The 20224-nt window shown below is 33.3% G+C and overlaps 1 protein-coding gene across 3 annotated transcripts in view; it reads left to right on the plus strand.

Moving 5' to 3' along the window:
- NIPBL (NIPBL cohesin loading factor) overlaps positions 1-20224 on the plus strand; it is a 184713-nt gene that overhangs the window by 138382 nt on the left and 26107 nt on the right. For all 3 annotated transcript variants that reach the window (XM_054583947.1, XM_054583946.1, XM_054583949.1), the window contains 11 exons: positions 1280-1362; positions 1911-2043; positions 2914-3057; positions 5599-5688; positions 7021-7235; positions 7342-7444; positions 7713-7811; positions 7907-8053; positions 9671-9805; positions 10693-10791; positions 11642-11695. In XM_054583947.1, coding sequence (XP_054439922.1) covers positions 1280-1362; positions 1911-2043; positions 2914-3057; positions 5599-5688; positions 7021-7235; positions 7342-7444; positions 7713-7811; positions 7907-8053; positions 9671-9805; positions 10693-10791; positions 11642-11695 — 1302 coding nt within the window. The remainder of the gene's footprint in view (positions 1-1279; positions 1363-1910; positions 2044-2913; positions 3058-5598; positions 5689-7020; positions 7236-7341; positions 7445-7712; positions 7812-7906; positions 8054-9670; positions 9806-10692; positions 10792-11641; positions 11696-20224) is intronic.

The raw sequence follows: 20224 nt of genomic DNA on the forward strand, positions 1-20224 counted from the left end.
AATGAAAAAACAGAACAAAACTCCAGAAAAAGAACTAAACAAAATGAAGACATACAACCTACTAGATGCAGAGTTCAAAGCACTGGTTATACGGATGCTCCATGAACTTAGTGAGAACCTCAAAAGCATAAAAACCAGTCAGAAATGAAGGATACACTAAATGAAATAAAGAACAATTTACAGGGAATCAACAGTAGAGTGGATGGAGCTGAGAATCATATCAGCAATTTGGAATATAAGGAAGCAGAAAACATTCAATGAGAACAGAAAGAAGAAAAAAATCCAAAAAAATAATGATAGTGTAAGGAGCCTCTGGAAAAACTTCACGTGTACCAATGTTTGCATCATGGGGGTATAGGAATGAGGAGAGAGCAAGAACTTGGAAATCTATTTGAAAAAATAATGATGGAAAACTTCCAAAACTTGGTGAAAGAAATAGACATATAAGTCCAGGAGGTGCAGAGATACCCAAACAAGATGAATACAGAGAGTCCACACCAAAGACACGTCATAATTAAAATAGCAAAGGTTTATACAAAGAGAATCTTAAAAGCAGCAAGAGAAAAGCAGTTAGTTACCTCCAAGGGAGCTCCCAGAAGAGTGTCAGCTGATTTCTCAAAAGAAACTTTGCAGGCAAGAAAGAATTGACAAGAAATATTCAAAGTGATGAAAAACAAGGATCTACAACTAAGATTATTCTACCCAGCAAAGCCATCATTTAGAATTGAAGGACAGATAAGAGCTTCCCAGACAAGAAAAAGCTAAAGGAGTTCATCACCAAACCAGTAGTAGATGAAATGTTAAAGGGTCGTCTTTAAGAAGAAGATAAAAAGTATGAACCATAAAATGGCAATAAATACATGTCTATCAACAATTTAATCTAAAAAACAAAATAAACAGAGCAGAAACAATCATGCAGAGAATGTTTTTGGTGGTTGCTAAATGGGAGAAGGGTTGGGGGTATGGGTGAAAAAGGTGAAGGGATTAAGAAATACAAACTAGTAGTTATAGAATAGTCATGGGGATATAAAGTAGAAAATAGGGAATAGAGTAGGTGAAGAACATACATGCATGACCCATGGACATGGACAGCAGTGTGAGGATTGCCTGAGGGAGTCGGCAGGCAAAGGGGGAAGAATTGAGACTATAATAGCATAAACAATAAAATACAATTTAAAAAATAAATGTGTTACCAATGTTCAATAATAACAATATTAACTACTTAGTTATTTTATTTGTTGGTTCTTATCTCTGTGTAAATTTATTTTTCTCAATCTAGGTTGACCAAGATGTTGTCATTACCAACTCTTACGAAACAGCCATGCGAACAGCCCAAAACTTCCTCTCCATCTTCCTTAAAAAGTGAGTTTAGTAATCTAATTTGATTTTTATTTTTCCCAGTGCAGAGAATAGTTTATTTTCTGCCATAATCTGAACCTTGTATATATCTGCCTGGCTCTTGATTTTTTCACCTTTAAAATGAGGTACTTGGAATACTAAAAATCTAAAATTTTGAGAACTAGCTTATATTTTAGACTGTAAAAGTTAAAGTACTAGATTGGAATTCTGTAACTTTTTTTTTTTTAGTAAATTCTGGGGCATGCCAATTGAATAGGAAAGTTATGGAAAGAGGCTACTTAGCCTTCATAAAAATTTATGGTAATATTATAAAAAACAGTGGTCATTTTTAAAAAATGTGTATACTTACCAGAAAGTAATGTTAATAAATGAATTCCCTATAGTGGGGTTGGGGGGATGAAGTTTGAGAAGTTATTTCAAACCATACTTTCATATACTCTTCTAATACCTTGTTATTGGATATATAAAAGAGAAAACTAAGCAAAATTTCAGTCATATTGGTTGGCATGTCATCTAAATTCACAGCCTTTTCCTTATTTGTCTTTGAACAGATGTGGTAGTAAACAAGGTGAAGAAGATTACAGACCATTATTTGAAAATTTTGTTCAAGATCTTCTTTCAACAGTCAATAAGCCTGAATGGCCAGCTGCTGAACTACTCCTTAGTTTGTTAGGGAGACTGTTGGTAAGAGTATAGCATTTAAAGATTATTAGATTACTAGAAGACAACATAATGAGGATGTACTCTGATTCACAGATGATGAATTCTTTAAAAATGTGTAAGGAAATATGACCATTGCATCTCTATTTTTGCATGTGCATAATTGTACACAATATTGTCAGTACCTTGTAGAAAACCGAAATGTTGTGACTTTGGTGCTTTCATTTCATTACATAAGATAATAGTGCTTCAGAATCAGTTTTTGTTTTGTTTGTTTTTTATTTTTGGGGGTGCTTTTTTTGTTTGTTTTGTTTTGTTCAGAACTCTTATATTGTTAGTTTAAAGCATCTCAACACTGAGTCATAAATTATTGTAGCTAATTCATTTCAAGCATGAAACTGATTATCGTGGCTTTAATTTTTAAGAGTATTTCTAAAGACATGACACCTTTTAGCCCTCATGTAACACAATAGAGAAATGCAAAGAAACAGATTTTTTTTTATTTTTAAACTATATTTGAACTCCTGATACAAATTTTTACAAAGTTATTGGGACCTTTCTGTGAACTAGAAAGTGAATTAGTACTATTCTGGAACCAAAATAATGTTTCATAAGCATCACAATTCCATCCTAAGAAATTCTTAGTAGTATCCCATTTTTTACAAATAAACAGCTGAGTCTATATTTAAATAAAGTGACTGTGTTCTTAGATTTGTTATTTTTTTCATGAAAATGTTCAGATTGCAATTAAATTATAGAACAACATCACAAGAAAAAAATTCTATTTCAGATGATATGGCATAGATTTCGAATTTATATGCTAAATTGTTATTGAAAATATACTGTTATAAACTGTTTAAATTATATCAAAATTTGCTTTATTTTTATGTCTAGGTTCATCAGTTCAGTAACAAGTCAACAGAAATGGCTTTAAGAGTGGCATCTCTTGATTACCTTGGAACTGTTGCTGCCCGATTGAGGAAAGATGCAGTAACAAGCAAAATGGATCAAGGATCTATAGAGAGAATTTTAAAACAGGTATTCAGATAAAGGATTGAAATTATGGGATAAATAATAATTAAGTACTTTCTTTAGTTACATCATTTTGCATGTCATTTTGTAGATTCAAAATCTACTTCTAAAAGTGGGCTTTTCAAAAGCCCTACCAGTCTACAGCCATACCACCCTGAAGGTGCCCAGTCTCATCAAAAGCCCTACCAGAGAAAGTTGACACCTTAAGGTGAAATATGTCTAACAGGAACATTTAAATGATTTACATAAATCCTTAGTTTGCTTTCTTTTCACAAATCATTATCACAAGTGTATGATGCTATTTTCCTCTTGGTTTAACATGATTTAAATCTTTACTGTGATGTTTCACACTCAATCAAATTGTTTTATACCTTTGAATGTTGTGTGTCTTATTGGAGAAAGGTGAGAAGGACTTCTTTCGATTTTTTTTTTTTTTAACTAAAGATTTTATTTATTTATTTTTAGAGAGAGGGGAAGGGAGGGAGAAAGGGAGAGGAGCATAGATGTGGGAGAGAAGTATCGATCGGTTGCCTCTTTTCACACCCCTAACGGGGGACCTGGCCTGCAACCCAGGCATGTGCCCTGACTAGGGAATTGAAGTGGCAGTTTTTCACTTCAGAGGCTGGTGCTCAATCCACTAAGCCACACCCGCCAGGGCAAGGACTTCTTTTGATTTTATTATATGAGAGAGCTTTCATGTTTAGGGGTAAAAAAAGTGTTTTTTTATTGCAGCACTTATTCTTTTTTTTAAGTCTGGATGAGGTAGTAGTAATACTGTAAGTTACTTAAGAAAATTGGTAGGTAGATCTCTAATGCAACCACATAAAACTGTTTTTATTTTTTTCTACTCTTTTTTTTTTTTAATTGTTCATTACCTTGTCCATGCTGGCCATTAAAAATGCCTCTGATTTTTTTCACTATACTTTAGATATCAAAATAACTTTAAACTTAACCAGAAAAGTTTTAAGATTAGTACAAAAAGATTCCATAAACTTTTTACCCAGATTTCTTAATTGTTGACACTTACGTTCACTTTATCATTCTTTTTCAAAATATACTTTTATGTGTATCTATATATGCATTTTTTTTCTGAACCACTTGAGCAGACATGACACCTCCATTACCACTGGATTTTAAAGTATAATTCCTTAAACAGGTAGCACCAACATTACCAACACCCAGGAACTTGTTAAAATGCAAATTCTCAGGACTCTCCCTGGACCTACTGAATCTGAAACCCTGGGGGTGGGCCCCAGCAATCTGTGATGTAACATACTCTTCTTGTGTTTCTATTGAATGCTGATATTTGAGAACCACTACTTGATGTATATTTTTTACAAACGAGAACTCTCACTTAAATACCCACAGTACAATTATCAAAAGCAAAGACAGTACCATTAGTATAATACTACCATTCCTATTCCTTTTAATAGGTTATAATTTATTGCTATTCTTATTTTAATGCTCAAAATTGTCCAAAATTTAACCAGTGAGAGCTGCTTTAAGCTGCCTTTGTATCTTTTTGATATATTCCTATCTTTCTTTGAGGATTTGCTTACTTTGTGGCACAATAGAAGTATCAGGCCCATCTTTTATTTTGCTTTACACGGCCCTGGAATCAGCCATTTCTCCAAGTACTGTTGGTTCCTTTAATTGAAAAATGGTAATTTAGAAACCAAAATCTAGGTACTAGGTGACTTTCATTATTTCTTAGAGTGGACCTGGGACCTCTTATTTGTCACATGGCCATGTAGGTAGTACACTATAAAACTAGAGAGCAGGAGTCATTCATAAATATTTTTATGGCTCTTGACATACGTCCAAATTGCTTTTGGAAGTTTACAGTATATACAGTTTACAGTGTTATGATGAATTTCTGAATGTATCCATTTTATCACTTTTCTAGAACATCGGTTATTTTAATCCTTGTTTTCTATTTACATGTATTCTAAACCATATATTTGTCATTTCACTTGGCCAAATCAACAATATAAGCTGGAGACATGAATGTCAGCTCACAGTTAATTTCTTCTCTGTATTATTCTTGACAGGATCTAAATATACAGCTCAACCACTGTATATTTAATATCCTATGTGAACTAAAGTACTATTTTTATATTAATTACAAATATATTTCCCTTTCAGCATGTTCTATTGTAAATAATATCCCAAAGAAACCCATAACACATAATACTACCAATAATAACAGTTTCCATTTACCACATTAAAAGTTTGGAGTTGTCTTTTTCCAAACAGAAAAACAGTGCTAGGACATTTCTACTTCTGAAAGTTAAACACATTATTCTGATCATTTTTGTCAGCTACTTATGACCTCCGTCAAAGAAACATAACATGTAGTTCATAGAAATAAAGGCCAACCTCAGCTAGCAATATACTTCTGAAAAATAGTATTTTTCAAGTACTTCATTTAGTTTCTGTACTTATATTTTCATTTTTATCATTTGTTAGTTTTCCTCAGATTTGTGTTTACAACTAAGGAATTTATTAAAGTATGTTAATTTACTTTGTTCTTGGCTTATTTTATAGGTTTCTGGAGGAGAGGATGAAATCCAACAGTTGCAAAAAGCATTGCTTGATTACTTGGATGAAAACACTGAGACTGATCCTTCACTAGTGGTAGGATTCCTTTTTTCATTTTTTTGGAAATACCACATGTTTATTCAAATTGGGTCTGAAAAAAAATTGTATCATGAAGGGGAAGATTGTTTGGAATATCGATTTTTGAAACAAAAGAATAGTTGATAATCTAAACAAAAAATAATGGTATGGATTGATATGTCTTTATGGAATTCTGGTGCAGATATTACAGTGTATTAAAATTGTGTGACATGGGAAATATTTGGAAATCTTTCTATAGGTTATCTTTGAGAATAGGCTAGATCATTGGTCCTTGCAGTGAGTGTGGCCGAGGTGGTGCAAGAGGTAATCTGTTAGCATATAAAAAGAAACTATTAGAATTTTATATGTATATTTATTTTTAATGTAATTCTTAAATCTATTTTTGTGTTATATTATCAAAAATATTAGTATAGTGGGTTCCTATGTAAATTTTTTGAAATTTTTCTTTTATTGATTTTAGAGAGACAAGAAGAGAGAGGGAGGGATGAGGGGTGTTGAGAGAGAGAGAGACATTGATTTGTTGTTCCAAATATTTATGCATTTCTTGGTTGGTTCTTGTATGAGCCCTGACCAGAGATCAAACCCTCAACCTTGGCTTGTCTGGACAACACTCTAGCCAACTGAGCTACCAGGTCAGGGCTCCTATGTAAAAATTATAATCTATATTAGGGAACAGTGTGCATGTATTGGTATCCTTTTTAATTTTTTTAAATTGCATTTTATCAATTATGCTATTACAGTTGTCCCAATTTTTCCGCCTTTACCCCTCTCCACCCAGCATCCTCCACTCCCTTAAGCAACCCCCAAACCATTAATCTTTTTTTTAAACTAATGGGATATGCAGTCTAAAGAGATGGAGATAACTAAGCTATTTAGCCAGCAACTGAAGGTTTTCAATCATTATTGAAATGAACATATTATATGACTCAGCATTAAAATATTTCAATAATAATTGGCTGTGTAGTTCTTGAAGTTGAGATTCTGAGAATAACTAGAGTCTTCTACCTTCAGCATTTTATCCATTTGTTCTCAACTTTTCTAGTTGACCCATTACCTGTCTAATTTCACTGACTCATGTGATAATGTCCTTAGTTAAGTAGTCTATAGATAGATTTAATACAGTTGCATTTATCAAAATATCTTTTGACATTGTAACAATGAGACGAAGTAAAATAATGTTTTCTATCATTTAGACATTCTAAACATTCCACTTTCCTTAAAATCTGGTTTTAGCTGATGGACAAGGTGTTTTAAAATAAACCTTAATATTTGTATTCCTAATTGTTTAGTAATTTCATCAAACTCATGTCTTGTCTTACTTCTTTTCAGTTTTCTCGTAAATTCTACATAGCCCAGTGGTTCCGTGACACAACTCTGGAAACAGAAAAGGCAATGAAATCACAAAAAGATGAGGAGTCATCTGATGGAACACATCATGCAAAAGAAGTTGAGACAACTGGTCAAATTATGCATCGAGCTGAAAACCGGAAAAAATTTCTTAGAAGCATTATCAAAACCACACCTTCTCAGTTCAGCACATTAAAGTAAGATCCAGAGATAAAATGTCTTTACTCCCTCAGTTATCCCTTTGAAATATATTTACCTACTTTACAAAAAAATAAATAAAAATTTAATGGTTTGTTGTTGCAGGATGAACTCTGATACTGTGGACTATGATGACGCTTGTTTGATTGTTCGATACTTGGCCTCCATGAGGCCGTTTGCCCAGAGCTTTGATATTTATTTGACACAGGTAAACTGGACCAGAATTCTTTATGCAATGATATTGACATTTCTAATTCTGGGTATTTGTGGATAGTATATAATGTTTTATTATTGAGAAAAGATAAAGATCATGAAATAGCATTTGTTTCTATATTGACAATAGGTATTTAACTCACTTATAAAAAAATTAAGGGGAGATAAATACAATATTTATTTTTATTCTTTGTTTGCATGCTACATTTTGTTAAATATTGCATGTTCTGAAATTTTTGAAAATATCAATGTTTGCTTGGCAGATCCTTCGAGTTCTTGGTGAAAATGCAATTGCCGTTCGAACAAAAGCCATGAAGTGTTTATCTGAGGTTGTTGCTGTAGACCCCAGTATCCTAGCAAGGGTAAAGAGGAGCACAGATGATTCTTATTTGAGCTTTCTATTCAAATTAAAATATTAGCTCTAAGTGTAAATTATATCTTCTTTATTTTTCTTTAGCTTGATATGCAGCGTGGAGTTCATGGGCGATTAATGGATAACTCCACTAGTGTCCGAGAAGCAGCAGTAGAATTACTAGGTCGATTTGTCCTTTGTCGACCTCAGCTTGCTGAACAGTATTATGATATGCTGATTGAAAGAATATTGGTTTGTTTGTTTTTTCATTTTTATTATTACTCATGAATATAATTTTGTTTTCCTAGTACTATTTATATTGCCCAATCTGTGAAATTTGTATTTCCCAATCTGTGAACTACAACAGCTTTCTAAAGAAGGACATATTTTGCCCTGGCCAGGTTGGTTGGAACATCATCCCATACACCAAAAGGTTGTGGATTCAATTCCCAGTCAGGCCATATATCTAGGTTGCTGGGTCCCAGTCAGGGCATGCATGGGAGACAACCAATCAGCTTTTCCCTCCCCCACTTCCTCTCTCTAAACATGTCCTTGAGTGAGAATTTAAACAAAGACTGTTCAATTCTGTAAAACAAATCATTGGTGAAAGTTGGATTCCTTTTTTCAGTTACTATTTGCTTTTCACTATGTCAGTTTATAATGAATAAACAATAGGAACTACATAGCATAGTTAAGTATTTTGGGCAGGAATTTGTAGTAATTATTCGTGTGTGTGTGTGTGTGTGTATGTGTAATATACTTTAGCCTAATATCAAAATAGTGTGTGATTGAGAGTTATAGATAATTTCAGTTTCATCTAACAAAAAATCTTGATTGAAACAGAATTTAAGGAAAGAGCGGAAGAATTTTTTTCCCTTTTTAGTGCTTCAGTCTTTTGAAGAATGAAGGGCATAATCAGCAGGATTCTCAAAGCTAATGAACTCTGACAGCACCTGCCCTAGCAATATATCCTACAATATTTTTACAATTGCTAAACTGTATAATGGGAATAATTCTGTGCAATAAGTGTTTGGTGTTTTTTATTTATTTTAAAAACTCTTTAATTATGAAAATTTGTAAAGATAGAAATAGTACAGTGAACACCTATGTATCCACCACCATATGTCATCTATATTTTTTGCTAGATTAGTTTAAATCAAAACATTTTGATAATTTTCTCATAAATATCTCAGCTTAACTGTCCAAAAAGTAAGAATACTGCCCTCACCCAATCAAAATACCATCTAATAACCAGATCATATTCAAATTCTCCAGTTTTCCCAAAATTTCACAAAAATTTCTCTTTCATCCTTTTTTTAAACAGTGTAATCAAGATCTTGCTTTTGCTGGTCATGTTTTAAAATTTAGGATAGTCTCTAACTATTTTACACACTTCCCCTCTGACATTGACTGACCAGATCAGTCTTGTTATTCCTCATTGTTTTATTTAATTAGTTCTTTTGTTTCTTGTGTTTTCTATAAAACCATAAGATAGTGACAATGGTTTGATTAGACTTAGGTTATACATTTTTTGTTAAAGTGTTTCATATGCTGTTTAAATGCCAGGTACTATTCTAAAAGCTTCATATCAGTTATCCCATTTAATTTTAGCAAGCTTAATATTCTAGTGTTCAGTGCTATTTAATATTTTTTCATGTATTGGATATCATATTTTAAAATAATGACAAGGTAATAAAATAGCCCATATTTATAGTAACATCAGTAAGAAAGCATATAAATGTGTAGACCATGCTTATCATCTTAATATATAGTGTCTATACTGCTTGTTGTTATTTATTTAATTTAATTTTATCAAATTTCGTACACCTAGATTTTTTTTGACATTTAAAAATATCTTTCTGTTCTTAGGATACTGGTATCAGTGTCAGGAAAAGAGTAATAAAGATTCTTAGAGACATCTGTATTGAACAACCAACATTTCCGAAAATTACAGAAATGTGTGTAAAAATGATTCGCAGAGTTAATGATGAAGAGGGCATTAAGGTAATATAAAACATTGACTACTTTAAAATTCACTTTTCCATTATGTTTTAAATAATTCAGGTGTTTATTATATCTAGATTTTGTTGATTTAAATATATACGGGTTGACAAAAGTAGGTTTACAGTTTGTATGGAAAATAATGCAATAATTAATGAATAATGCAAGAATAAATTGTTTCACATACAACTATAAATCTACTTTTGTACATCCCTGTATATAAAACTTTACAAGTGAATCAATATTTTTAGATTATAAATTCAAAAAAAAGACTGACTTTGATTTTTATTTGATATTTATTTCTAGATCTTGTATTAATAAGATCTGGTCTTTTCCAACAAATTTAGCAATTACAATATTTAATGTCGTTGTAGGGATTGCATTATACATAGGATATTATCAAAATAAAATTACTTTGATTTGCTCATGGTATATGCTTGGTTTTCTAAATTAGTTGTTAGTTTGTTGAAACTTTAATCCTGAGTTTATTAGCGAATTTACATGTATATGATTGTCTGAATATTTGTGGGGTTTTTTTTTAATTAAGTTCTCCCACAAAATAGTAAAAATACTTTTTTTACTACCACTTTTTTCAAAAAGTAGTAAAAATATTTTTTAGTTTCATCAAAAATATTCAGGTATATACTAAGAAGGAGTTCTAGGCTAGGCATAGTGTCACCCATATAAAATATTTACCAAATTAAAAAAGACTATAATTTTAAGAAATTGGTCATTTGATGATTTTTTAAAAACTGAAAAATTCACACCAAAAATTTCCAGTAGTTTCAATCAGTTATTTATAGCCTTCTGTTAGGCTTTGATAAGAATTTAGGATTGAGAATTTCCATGTTTGTTATAAATACTTGGTTCAATTTTTTTTTTCCTTCTAGAAATTAGTAAATGAAACATTCCAAAAACTCTGGTTTACTCCAACTCCACACAATGACAAAGAAGCAATGACAAGGAAAATTTTAAATATCACTGATGTGGTAAGAAGGACTGCAACAAGAGAATGAATGGTCCCTGTGGGTGCAAAACTAGTTGTGGCCTACCTCATTTTAAAAAGGAGGGGCAGTAATGAGGTATTCAGTTAATGTCGACATTTAGTAGTACTTCTCTTACTTTGTATTTCTGGAGATACTCAAGGGATACAAGTAAGATAAGATTGTTGTTTCTACATAGTCCCGTTTTTTTTTGGCATTCATTGACTTAAGCACTAGTACTGAAATTCTTCAAATTCCTCCAATGATTGAAACCTAAGAGGGAAAGAATTGGGTGGTGAGTAGATGCAGTAGTAGCCTAAGGATAGCAACCTAAAATGAGATAATAATTCCTACCTTTTTCAGGAAACATGAATTAAGATTAGTTTCATTATGTTTAATTATGCAAATAAGCTATAAATTTTTTGACTCATGATACTTTTCATATTTTGCACATAAGAAATTTTATATTACCAATGACATGAATATCTCTTTTTCATTGATATCTTTAGATTTGTTATCTAGAAGGAAAATATAAAGCAAACATTTCCACTTCGTTTTAGACCTTACATATTGCTGAGAGTGTGTGATTCAAGTTATCGTTCAAAAATGTAATACCACATTTAATTTCTATACATTACACTAATTTTTCGATATATTCTAAAATATTTTGAAAATAAATTCTTAAACATTGGTCAATTATTGGCTTATCTGAAAATAGTACTTTAAAAATAAATTTTTTAATTGAGGGCATTGATGAGGCATTTATATAATTAAGGCTAAACCATAACAAAAGTATATTTTATTCAGAATAAGCAAGCTTCTAATTTTGATAGTTTCACCATATTTTTCCCGATAGGTTGCAGCATGCAGAGATACTGGATATGACTGGTTTGAGCAACTCCTTCAAAACGTGAGTGTTATTTTGACTCTGGATAACAGATAACATAAAATTTAATAGAAATTCTTTGTAGACTTCTATGATATAATAGAACCTTTTCAATTGTTTTCTAAGTATTTGCTTTTTGGTAGAGACAGTTTATTTCAATGTATTAGACTGAATGTTTTGGTCAGTACCCATTACTCAAGGTAATTATTATGAGTAAGTTTTCTAAATCAGTAATTGAAATTCTATATTCTCTTCCAGATAATTATTTTTGCTTATCCCTTAAATCTAGATGCTAAACATGAGATATATAAATAGATATATAGATTGCATTAAATGTATACTCACATAATTTGATATATTCTAAAACATGTAAAATTTCCTATAGTAATGCAGAATTAAACCACAATTCAGGTTCTTTTAAAATTTCATAAATAGAAATGTTTACTTCCCTATAAATTTTCTTACTCAGAAATTTTCACATAGAATACCCATCATCCAGCTTCAGAAATTATCAGCATTTTTTTCAGTCTTATTTTATCTCAATCCCTCTCCCATTTTTTTTTTTTTGCTGTAATACTTTTAAAGCAATTCCCATACTTTATACCATTTCAATCATGAATACTTTAGTATCTGTCTCTAATAGAAAACAATAACACTGTCATCTATATCAAAAGAAATATTAATAAATTATTCCTTAATATCTAATACCTAGTCACTGTTTACATTTCCTTGATTGTCTCAAAAATATTTTTATAGTTGGTTTGCATTGTTTTAGTAAGTCTCATAATCTATAAGAGTCAACCCCTCACACCTCCCTTTTTCATGCCACTTACATGTTTTTCTGTAGAGTGTCCCATATTCTGGATTTCATAGATCTCTTCCTTCTGGTGTCATTTAAGTTGTTCCTCTATCCACCATTTTTTCCTGTAACTTAGATCGAGAGGCTTAGTAATAATTGAAATTCAGTTTTGATAGTAAGGCTCAAGACTACTTCATAGGTGATTCTGAATATTATAGCATCACATCAGAGGCACATAATATTTGATTGTTCCATTGTCAGTAGTCTCTGAGTTTAGGTGTTGTCAGCCTGATGCATCTATTATAAGGTCTTTCTGGACTGGTTTTAAATGCTCTCATTTTTTTCCTTCAGAAGGTGCAAAATACTGATTTCTTCCTAATTTATTTGTTTCATATTACTTAGCTGGGACTTTTCTTGAAAGGGGAATTTTGTTCTGATTAAGTATTCATTACTCTGAAATACAGTTGATATGGAAAGACAGGGGAAATGCTTGATTCTTTTCCATTCCTTATCAGTTTTCAGAATAATGAGCTTTTTTCTGTTATCCTCCAAAAATGATTAATCAGGTTTTTCATGTTTTTAATATCAATATGAACAGATTTTTGTGTATTTTATATATTTTAATTTATTGTAATCATAATTATTTTTGAAGCTCAGATTGTCCCATCTTTGCCCATTGTTAGTCCCTTCAATTTGGTCTTGTATCCTTTTGATGTAACTCTTTTGTATAATTCTGAATAACTTCTGCCTCTACAAGATGCCCCCGACTCATCTTGTACATTACACACACCAAACCTGAAATTAGCCATTTTTCCAAGAAGCCCAAATTTCCTTCATTGGGAATAATCTTGGTATTGTGGATTTTTGTTGCTAAGGGTTATCATAGCTTTGGGCCTTTTTAAAATGTGTATTTTTTAGGAAGAGAAAAATCAAGAATTTATGTTGATACTTTTAATTCAAATTTAAGATTATGAGAGTCTCCTCCTTTGATTTTATTCCTTCCTTTAAGGTTAAAAATCTTGGTTCCCAAGAAAATTAACATAATAAATTTATTTGCTTTGCCCTGCTATATTAAGAGTAAGGTTACTGTATACAGCTTAAGAATTTTTTGCATTTCTTTTTTATCTATACCTCACTAAAAATATACCATTAGAAGTCTGTCTTGAGCCCTGGCTGGTGTGGCTTAGTGAGTTGAGTGCCGGGCTGTGAACCAAAGGGTCGCCAGTTCGATATCCAGTGTAGGGCACGTGCGAGGGTTGCAGGCCAGGTCCCCAGCAGGGGGTATGTGAGAGACAACCACACATTGATGTTTCCCTCCCTTCTTCCCTCACTTCCCATCTCTAAAAATAAATAAGTAAAATCTTTTTAAAAAAATGTTTTTAAAAAACCTATCTTGAAATAACTTTTATTTGTTTGATTATGTCAGCAATTTACTATCTAGTGAAGTCCATTTGTTTCTGTTCACTTTTAAATTTTTAGCAATATTTTTAATAATAAAACAGTAGTTATATTTTCAACAACCGTAATTTTTTTAGGCCCAATTTACATGCAAAAGTATTCACTAAAATTAGATATGCAGTTTGATTAATTTTAATAATTATATACAGTGCTGGAACCTACAGCACAATCAAGATATAATAGAATATCACCTTGAAAATCTTCCTTATGCCTCTTTGTAGGTGATCCCCTCCCCCTAACCCTGGGAAACCACTGGTCTACTTTTTGTCACTATAATTGTATTGTAAGATTTCATTTCAGTGGAATCATACAGCTTGTAGTCTTTTGTGTTTGACTTCTCTTAATTAGGAGAATGTATTAATATTTTATTCCTTTTTATTGCTAAGCACTATCAGTAGTATCATAATTTCTTTATTCACAAATTTATGGACTTAGATTGTTTCCGGTTTGGGCTATTATGAATAATGCTACCATGAATATTTGTGTGGATATCTGTTTTCATATCTCTTGTGTAAATCCCTGTGAGTGCTATTGCTGGGTCATGTAGTAAGTGAGAAACTGCCAGAACTACTTTTCCAAAATGGCTGAACCATTTGCATTTATATCAGCAGTTTTTCTGTTGCTCTACATCCTCACCAACACTTGGTATTGTCAGTCTTTTTAACTTTAGCTATTCTGGTGGTGTGTAGCAGCAATATGTTGCTTTAAAAAATTTTTTTAAGATGCCTTTTTAAACACCCTCATGGTGTTTGCTTATGTTATTCAACCTATAATATCTTATACTCTCTTCATAAAGCATCTTCCATTTCATGATTATTACATGTATATTTGGCATCATTTCCCTTCTAAAGCAAAGAACAATATTGTAAACTCTTATGACCGTCTTTACTATGTCAGCCATTTCAGAGGGCACATTGTAATTTCTAGAAGGTTGTATAACCATGCTTTATCTGATAATTACAATAAACAATTAAGAATTAAGTGTAGCTGTCAGAAATATTATTATTGTGTTTCTAAAAAGAATCTAAGATAATACTCCTATGTATCATTGGCAAGTTAGAAGCAGAAAGGAAATGACTAGATTTGTAATTTCTAAACAATAGTTTTATATTCTTTATATCTTGACTCTAGTCCTCTTTTGTTATTTACTTATCCATTCAACTTTTCCTCCCTATTCTATGCTTCCTACTTTGTCTGCCAACAATTTAGTTTACCAGTGACATTGTGACTTTGTTATATAATAATTAGATGAGAAGAATTTAATTTAAGAAAGAAAGCTCAGAATACCTAAATACATGTGACAGAGACATAACCACTCAGCAGTTTTAACAACATGTATACATAAATCTTAAGAGAAGCTAGGAAGGATATGGAGAATGGACTGGAGTTATTGTGAGTCAAAAGTAGTTAGCACACTTACTGTCTCCACATGAACTTATACACACACACACATTTCTTTCCATCCAATTTCAGATATTTCCTATTTTTATTATTTTTGTCTTGGGTCGGTTTCTTATAGATCAGAGATTCCCAATTTATGGAATGTGGTTTCCTAAAGAAACTTCAAGTACTACATGAAATAGCTTCAAATTCATACATTCACCAAACTCTATTCACTGACTAAATAATTTTATTAGCATGTGTATGTGAAGACATACATATATACACACGCACGCGTGTGCATTTATGTATACAGGTGGTGGCTTTGGCAGAAGAATTGCTTGTAAGGAAGGCATATCTGTTTCCAGAATAAATATCTATTCCAATAAGGACAAAATGCTCTCCTTCTATGATAGAAGTAATCCAATGTGATCAGCCTGCCAGCAGGTGGCTAGCTGATCACCCAGGGAATGGTTTCATATCTGGGAGTCAGCGTGGGTCTCTACTGCTGGCAGATTGGGCACTCAGCCATAGCCAGGTCAGCCTTGATGAACAGAAGTCCAGTTGGCTGAGCCCATGCATAACTTTCATTCCTGCCACCATGCACAGTTTGTTCATGAGCCCCTTGGGTGATGAAAGGAGTGGTTGGGGAAAGATGATATCCTCAGAGAAGTTAACTACAGAATGGGTCATTCTGTGCACTTGATTATTAAAATCCTCCTCTGCTGAGGTCACCCTTTCATGAACATTGAAGTGGAAAGTGAGTATCATCACGTTTTTGCCCATTCAGACATATCTGTCCACATGCTATTTCCATTCATGTTCTTTCAAAGTCCCTGACCATCTAGTCAGACCATTGCCCACAGCCCATGAGTTGGCCTATAATCACATCTGATCACTACTTCTGCCAAGGAAAGTGAACAACCAGGTGCACTGCTCAGAGTACTGCCCAGTGGAAGAATTTCTCTTAACCAGTAGTGTCTTTAGGGAAGTCCCAGAAAAGGGCAGAATTGCTACAGCTGTCCACTTTCAAGAGGCACCTGCATATTGTGCAGGTCCCTCTGTAAACCAGGCTCATCTTCTCTTCTTCTGTCAACTGATCATAGGGAACTCCCCATGAGGCCATTCGTGCATCCTTCAAGTCTTTGATGGTAACACTAATTTCAGCAGCCTCTCCAGTAATGCAGTATTGCTTTTGATTTACTGATCTCGTAAGTAGAAGCAGTCATTGAGGCTTCCACGTGACCTTTCCCACTGTGATAGCCCTCACCCCACAAATCAAAGGCCAAGGAGGGGATTCTATCATCTGCTGAGTACATTAATTCCAATTATATATTTTAGAACTGTGGAACAAAACCATAGGATGGGCTCGAGACCCACTCGCCTCATTGTGAAACAGACCTGACCTGAGCTGTACCTTTGGATCACCTGATTTTCATAAGCCCCCGCTCTGGTGGGGCACAGTGATGGTTTGGGTCTCCTGGAATTACTTTCATTTCATAGCTAATGTCCAGTAATCCCTAAAATGTCTGATAATTTCCTTTTCCCTTAGGAACAGTTAACTTAGTAAAATGCTCTATGTCCATTTGGGGAAGATTGGGGCTGGGAGCAGGAATTAACAGTATGAATTTTCACTAGTCTGTGGGACCCCTTCCTCAAGAGGATTCCTCAAAGAATGCTATGAATTGAATATTCACATCTCTCCAAGATGCCTATGTTGAAGTCTGCCTAATCTCCAATGTGATGATATTAGGAGATGGGGCGTTTGGGGGCTAATTAGGTCATGAAGGTGGAGCCCTTAGAATCAGACTAATGCACTCCTAAGAAGAGACATGAGAAAGATGACCTCTGAGCTGTCAGCCATGCAAAGACACAACCATCTGCAAACTGGCTGCAAGAGGATCTTCTCCAGAAACCAACTGCATTAACGCCTTGATCTAGGACTTTCCAGTCTCCAGAACTTTGAGAAACTTCTGTTGTTTAAGACACCTAGTACATGGTATTTGTTATAGCAGCCCAAGCTAAAACAGCAATTGATACCAAGATATGGGTTGCTGTTGAAACAAATACCTAGAATGTGGAAGTGGCTTTGGACTTGGGTAATCAGTAGAGACTGGAAGATTTTGAGGTGCACACTAGAAAAAGGCTGATACTGTGGAAAGACATTTAAAAGCAGTTCTGGTGAGGTCTCAAAAGGAAATGAGGAACATACTATTGGACAACAGAGAAAGGGCAGTCCTTAACTTTCTGTTAAGAAGTGAAAAAGAACTTGGCTGAATTGTGTTCTTGTTCTAGTGTTTTGCTGGAGGCAGAACTTCAAGTACAGTAATGAAATTATGGATTTAGCTGAGATTTCCAAGCAAAGTGTGGAAGGAACAGCTTGGTTTCTCCTGCCTGATTTTACAATCGAATACCAGGGGAACCCCCAAAATCAGAATTTATTTATAAAAAATTGTGTATTCTTACATGTTTAAACTTTAGTCACCTTCAGACTACTCTCCATTTGATGCAATACACCTATCAAGTTATATTTTCACTGCTCAAAACAGTTTTTAAACTCATCAATTTTGATGACTTTTAGTGCTTCTGCCATTTTTTGTTTGTTTCACCTCTTCCACATTGGCAAAATGTTTCCATTTTAGGACTTTTTTTCATCCGGGAAACAAAATGAAAAAGTCACTTGGGATGAGATTGGGTGAATAGGGATGGTGGGGCACGGGGATCATGCTGTTTTTGGACAAAAACTGCTGAACACTCAGCGTGGTGTGGGTAGGTGCACTTGTAAATCACCCATCATGAAATGGGCAGACACATTGAAAGAGTCTTCCAGAAAAATTCACTGAAGCTGAACACACCCTTTCACAGCAGTGCCAGCTGGCAGACTGATACAGATGGGTTCGTAGAACACTCATCTAGCGGGGGAAGGCTGTACTACAAAGGGCCCGCCTTCCGGAAGATAATTCCTGGGTTGTTTGAGGGGGGAGGGGGACCTTTGTACTGTCTCTGGTTTCCATCAACCAATGAATGGGTTTTAAAATAAAACAACCCAAAACTGATAGATCCATACAATTTAATAGTACTCCACTTCATAAAGGAATAAACTATTGATATATAAAGCAACATAGATGAATTATAGAATAATTTATGCAGAGTAAAGGAAGCCTTATACAGAGCAGTACATATTCCAGTTCCATTTATATGAAGTTTTAGAAGAGGCTCACTAGTCTATATTGGAAAAAATTAGAAGAGTGGTTGTAGGGGGTCAGGGATTGCCTTGGAAGAGATATGAGGGAACTTTTGCTTTAATGGTAATAGTCCATCAGTGTTTCCAACGGTTACCAAGATGTTACTGTGATTTGTTAGAAATACAAGTTCTAAGGCTTTACCCCAGACTTCATTAATTAGTAACTGACAGTGGAACCCATCATTCTATATTTTAACAGTATCTCCAGATAATTCTGATAAGCTAAAGAAACCACTATTTCTTGGTTAGAGTCTGAGTTACAATGGTGAATGCCTTTAACAAAACTGAGCAGATATGCACTGAAGAGATGTACATTTTATCTCAGAAGGGAAAGGGGGTAGTGTATTGATATCTATAATTTACTTTGAAATGCATCAAAAATAAGATGTTTATGTATACATATTCATAAGCATACCTATTTACATACTCATTGTTTAACATTAGTGTGTGTGTGTGTGTGTGTGTGTGATTTGATATTAAAGAAGAAATAAGTAATCATTTCAGAGGACATAGGACATTTTATAACTTCTAAAAAACTTGGAATACAGTCTGACAGGATAAAGGTCAAAACCTAAAATAAAAGTTATGCTAAATGGGAGAATGTTAAAAGACACTTCATCAGAATCAAAAACAAAATATTTACCAGCTGTGTCGAGGTGATTGTAAAATGTGTATGGAAAAGCAAAGAGCTAAAAACAGTTGTTACTTCTGAAAGTGCAGGAGTGTGGATTTGCCTTACCAAACACTGGGACTAATTTGCTTAAACATAGTAATTAAGATCGTACAATATTAAACTAGAACTAACACCTATCCTCCTCAAACTATTCCAAAAACTCAAGAGGAGGGAAGACTCCCAAGCTTATTTTAAGATTGTACGGTACTAAATAGACCAATGGATCAGGATAGAGAGCCCAGAACTAATCCTTCACACATATAGAACATAATTACTATAAAACAGAAGTGGTGCTGCAGTTAATTGGGAAAGGATTTCAGCAAATGGGGCTGGGACAATTGCCTGTCTGTAAGGAATTTTTAAAAAAATTGATTCCTACTTCAACTCAACAATCCTTGCTATGTAGATTAAAAGAAATCTTTAAAACTTTTAGAAGAAAATAATACGTGAATATATTTTTGAATTTTGGAAGGGAAGGATTTTTTTAAGCAAGTCACAAAAGCCATTAATCTTGAAAAGAGATTGATAAATTTTACTACCTTAATATGAAGAACATTTAGAAATCAAAAGACACCTTAAAGAAGGTGAAAACACAGGTCAGAAATTGAAGGAAGATACTTTACATATGAACATTAATTGGAAGATACAAAGACTCCTCACCTACAAAACAATGTAAGGCAAGAGTCCTGGTAGGAAAATGGGTAAAAGTAACAAATAGGCATTTTATGGTATAAATAGCACATATGACCTATATGGTGTTCATCCTCATTAGTAATAGAGGAAATACAAATCAAGACCACATTTTACACCCATTTGACTGGCAAAATTGAGAAGTCAGATGATGATAAATGATGGAGAAGAGATGGATTAAATAGTATCTCTTAAACAGTGCTACTAATTAAGAAAATATTACAAACAATTTTTAAAAATAGCGTAATTTCATAAAATTGAACATTCATATGTCCTATGACCCAGCAATTCTGCTCTGAGGTATATACC

Source organism: Pteronotus mesoamericanus, unplaced genomic scaffold (genome assembly GCF_021234165.1).
Source record: "Pteronotus mesoamericanus isolate MK-2021 breed Mesoamerican mustached bat unplaced genomic scaffold, CSHL_Meso_final contig_75, whole genome shotgun sequence".
Classification (NCBI taxonomy): domain Eukaryota; kingdom Metazoa; phylum Chordata; class Mammalia; order Chiroptera; family Mormoopidae; genus Pteronotus; species Pteronotus mesoamericanus.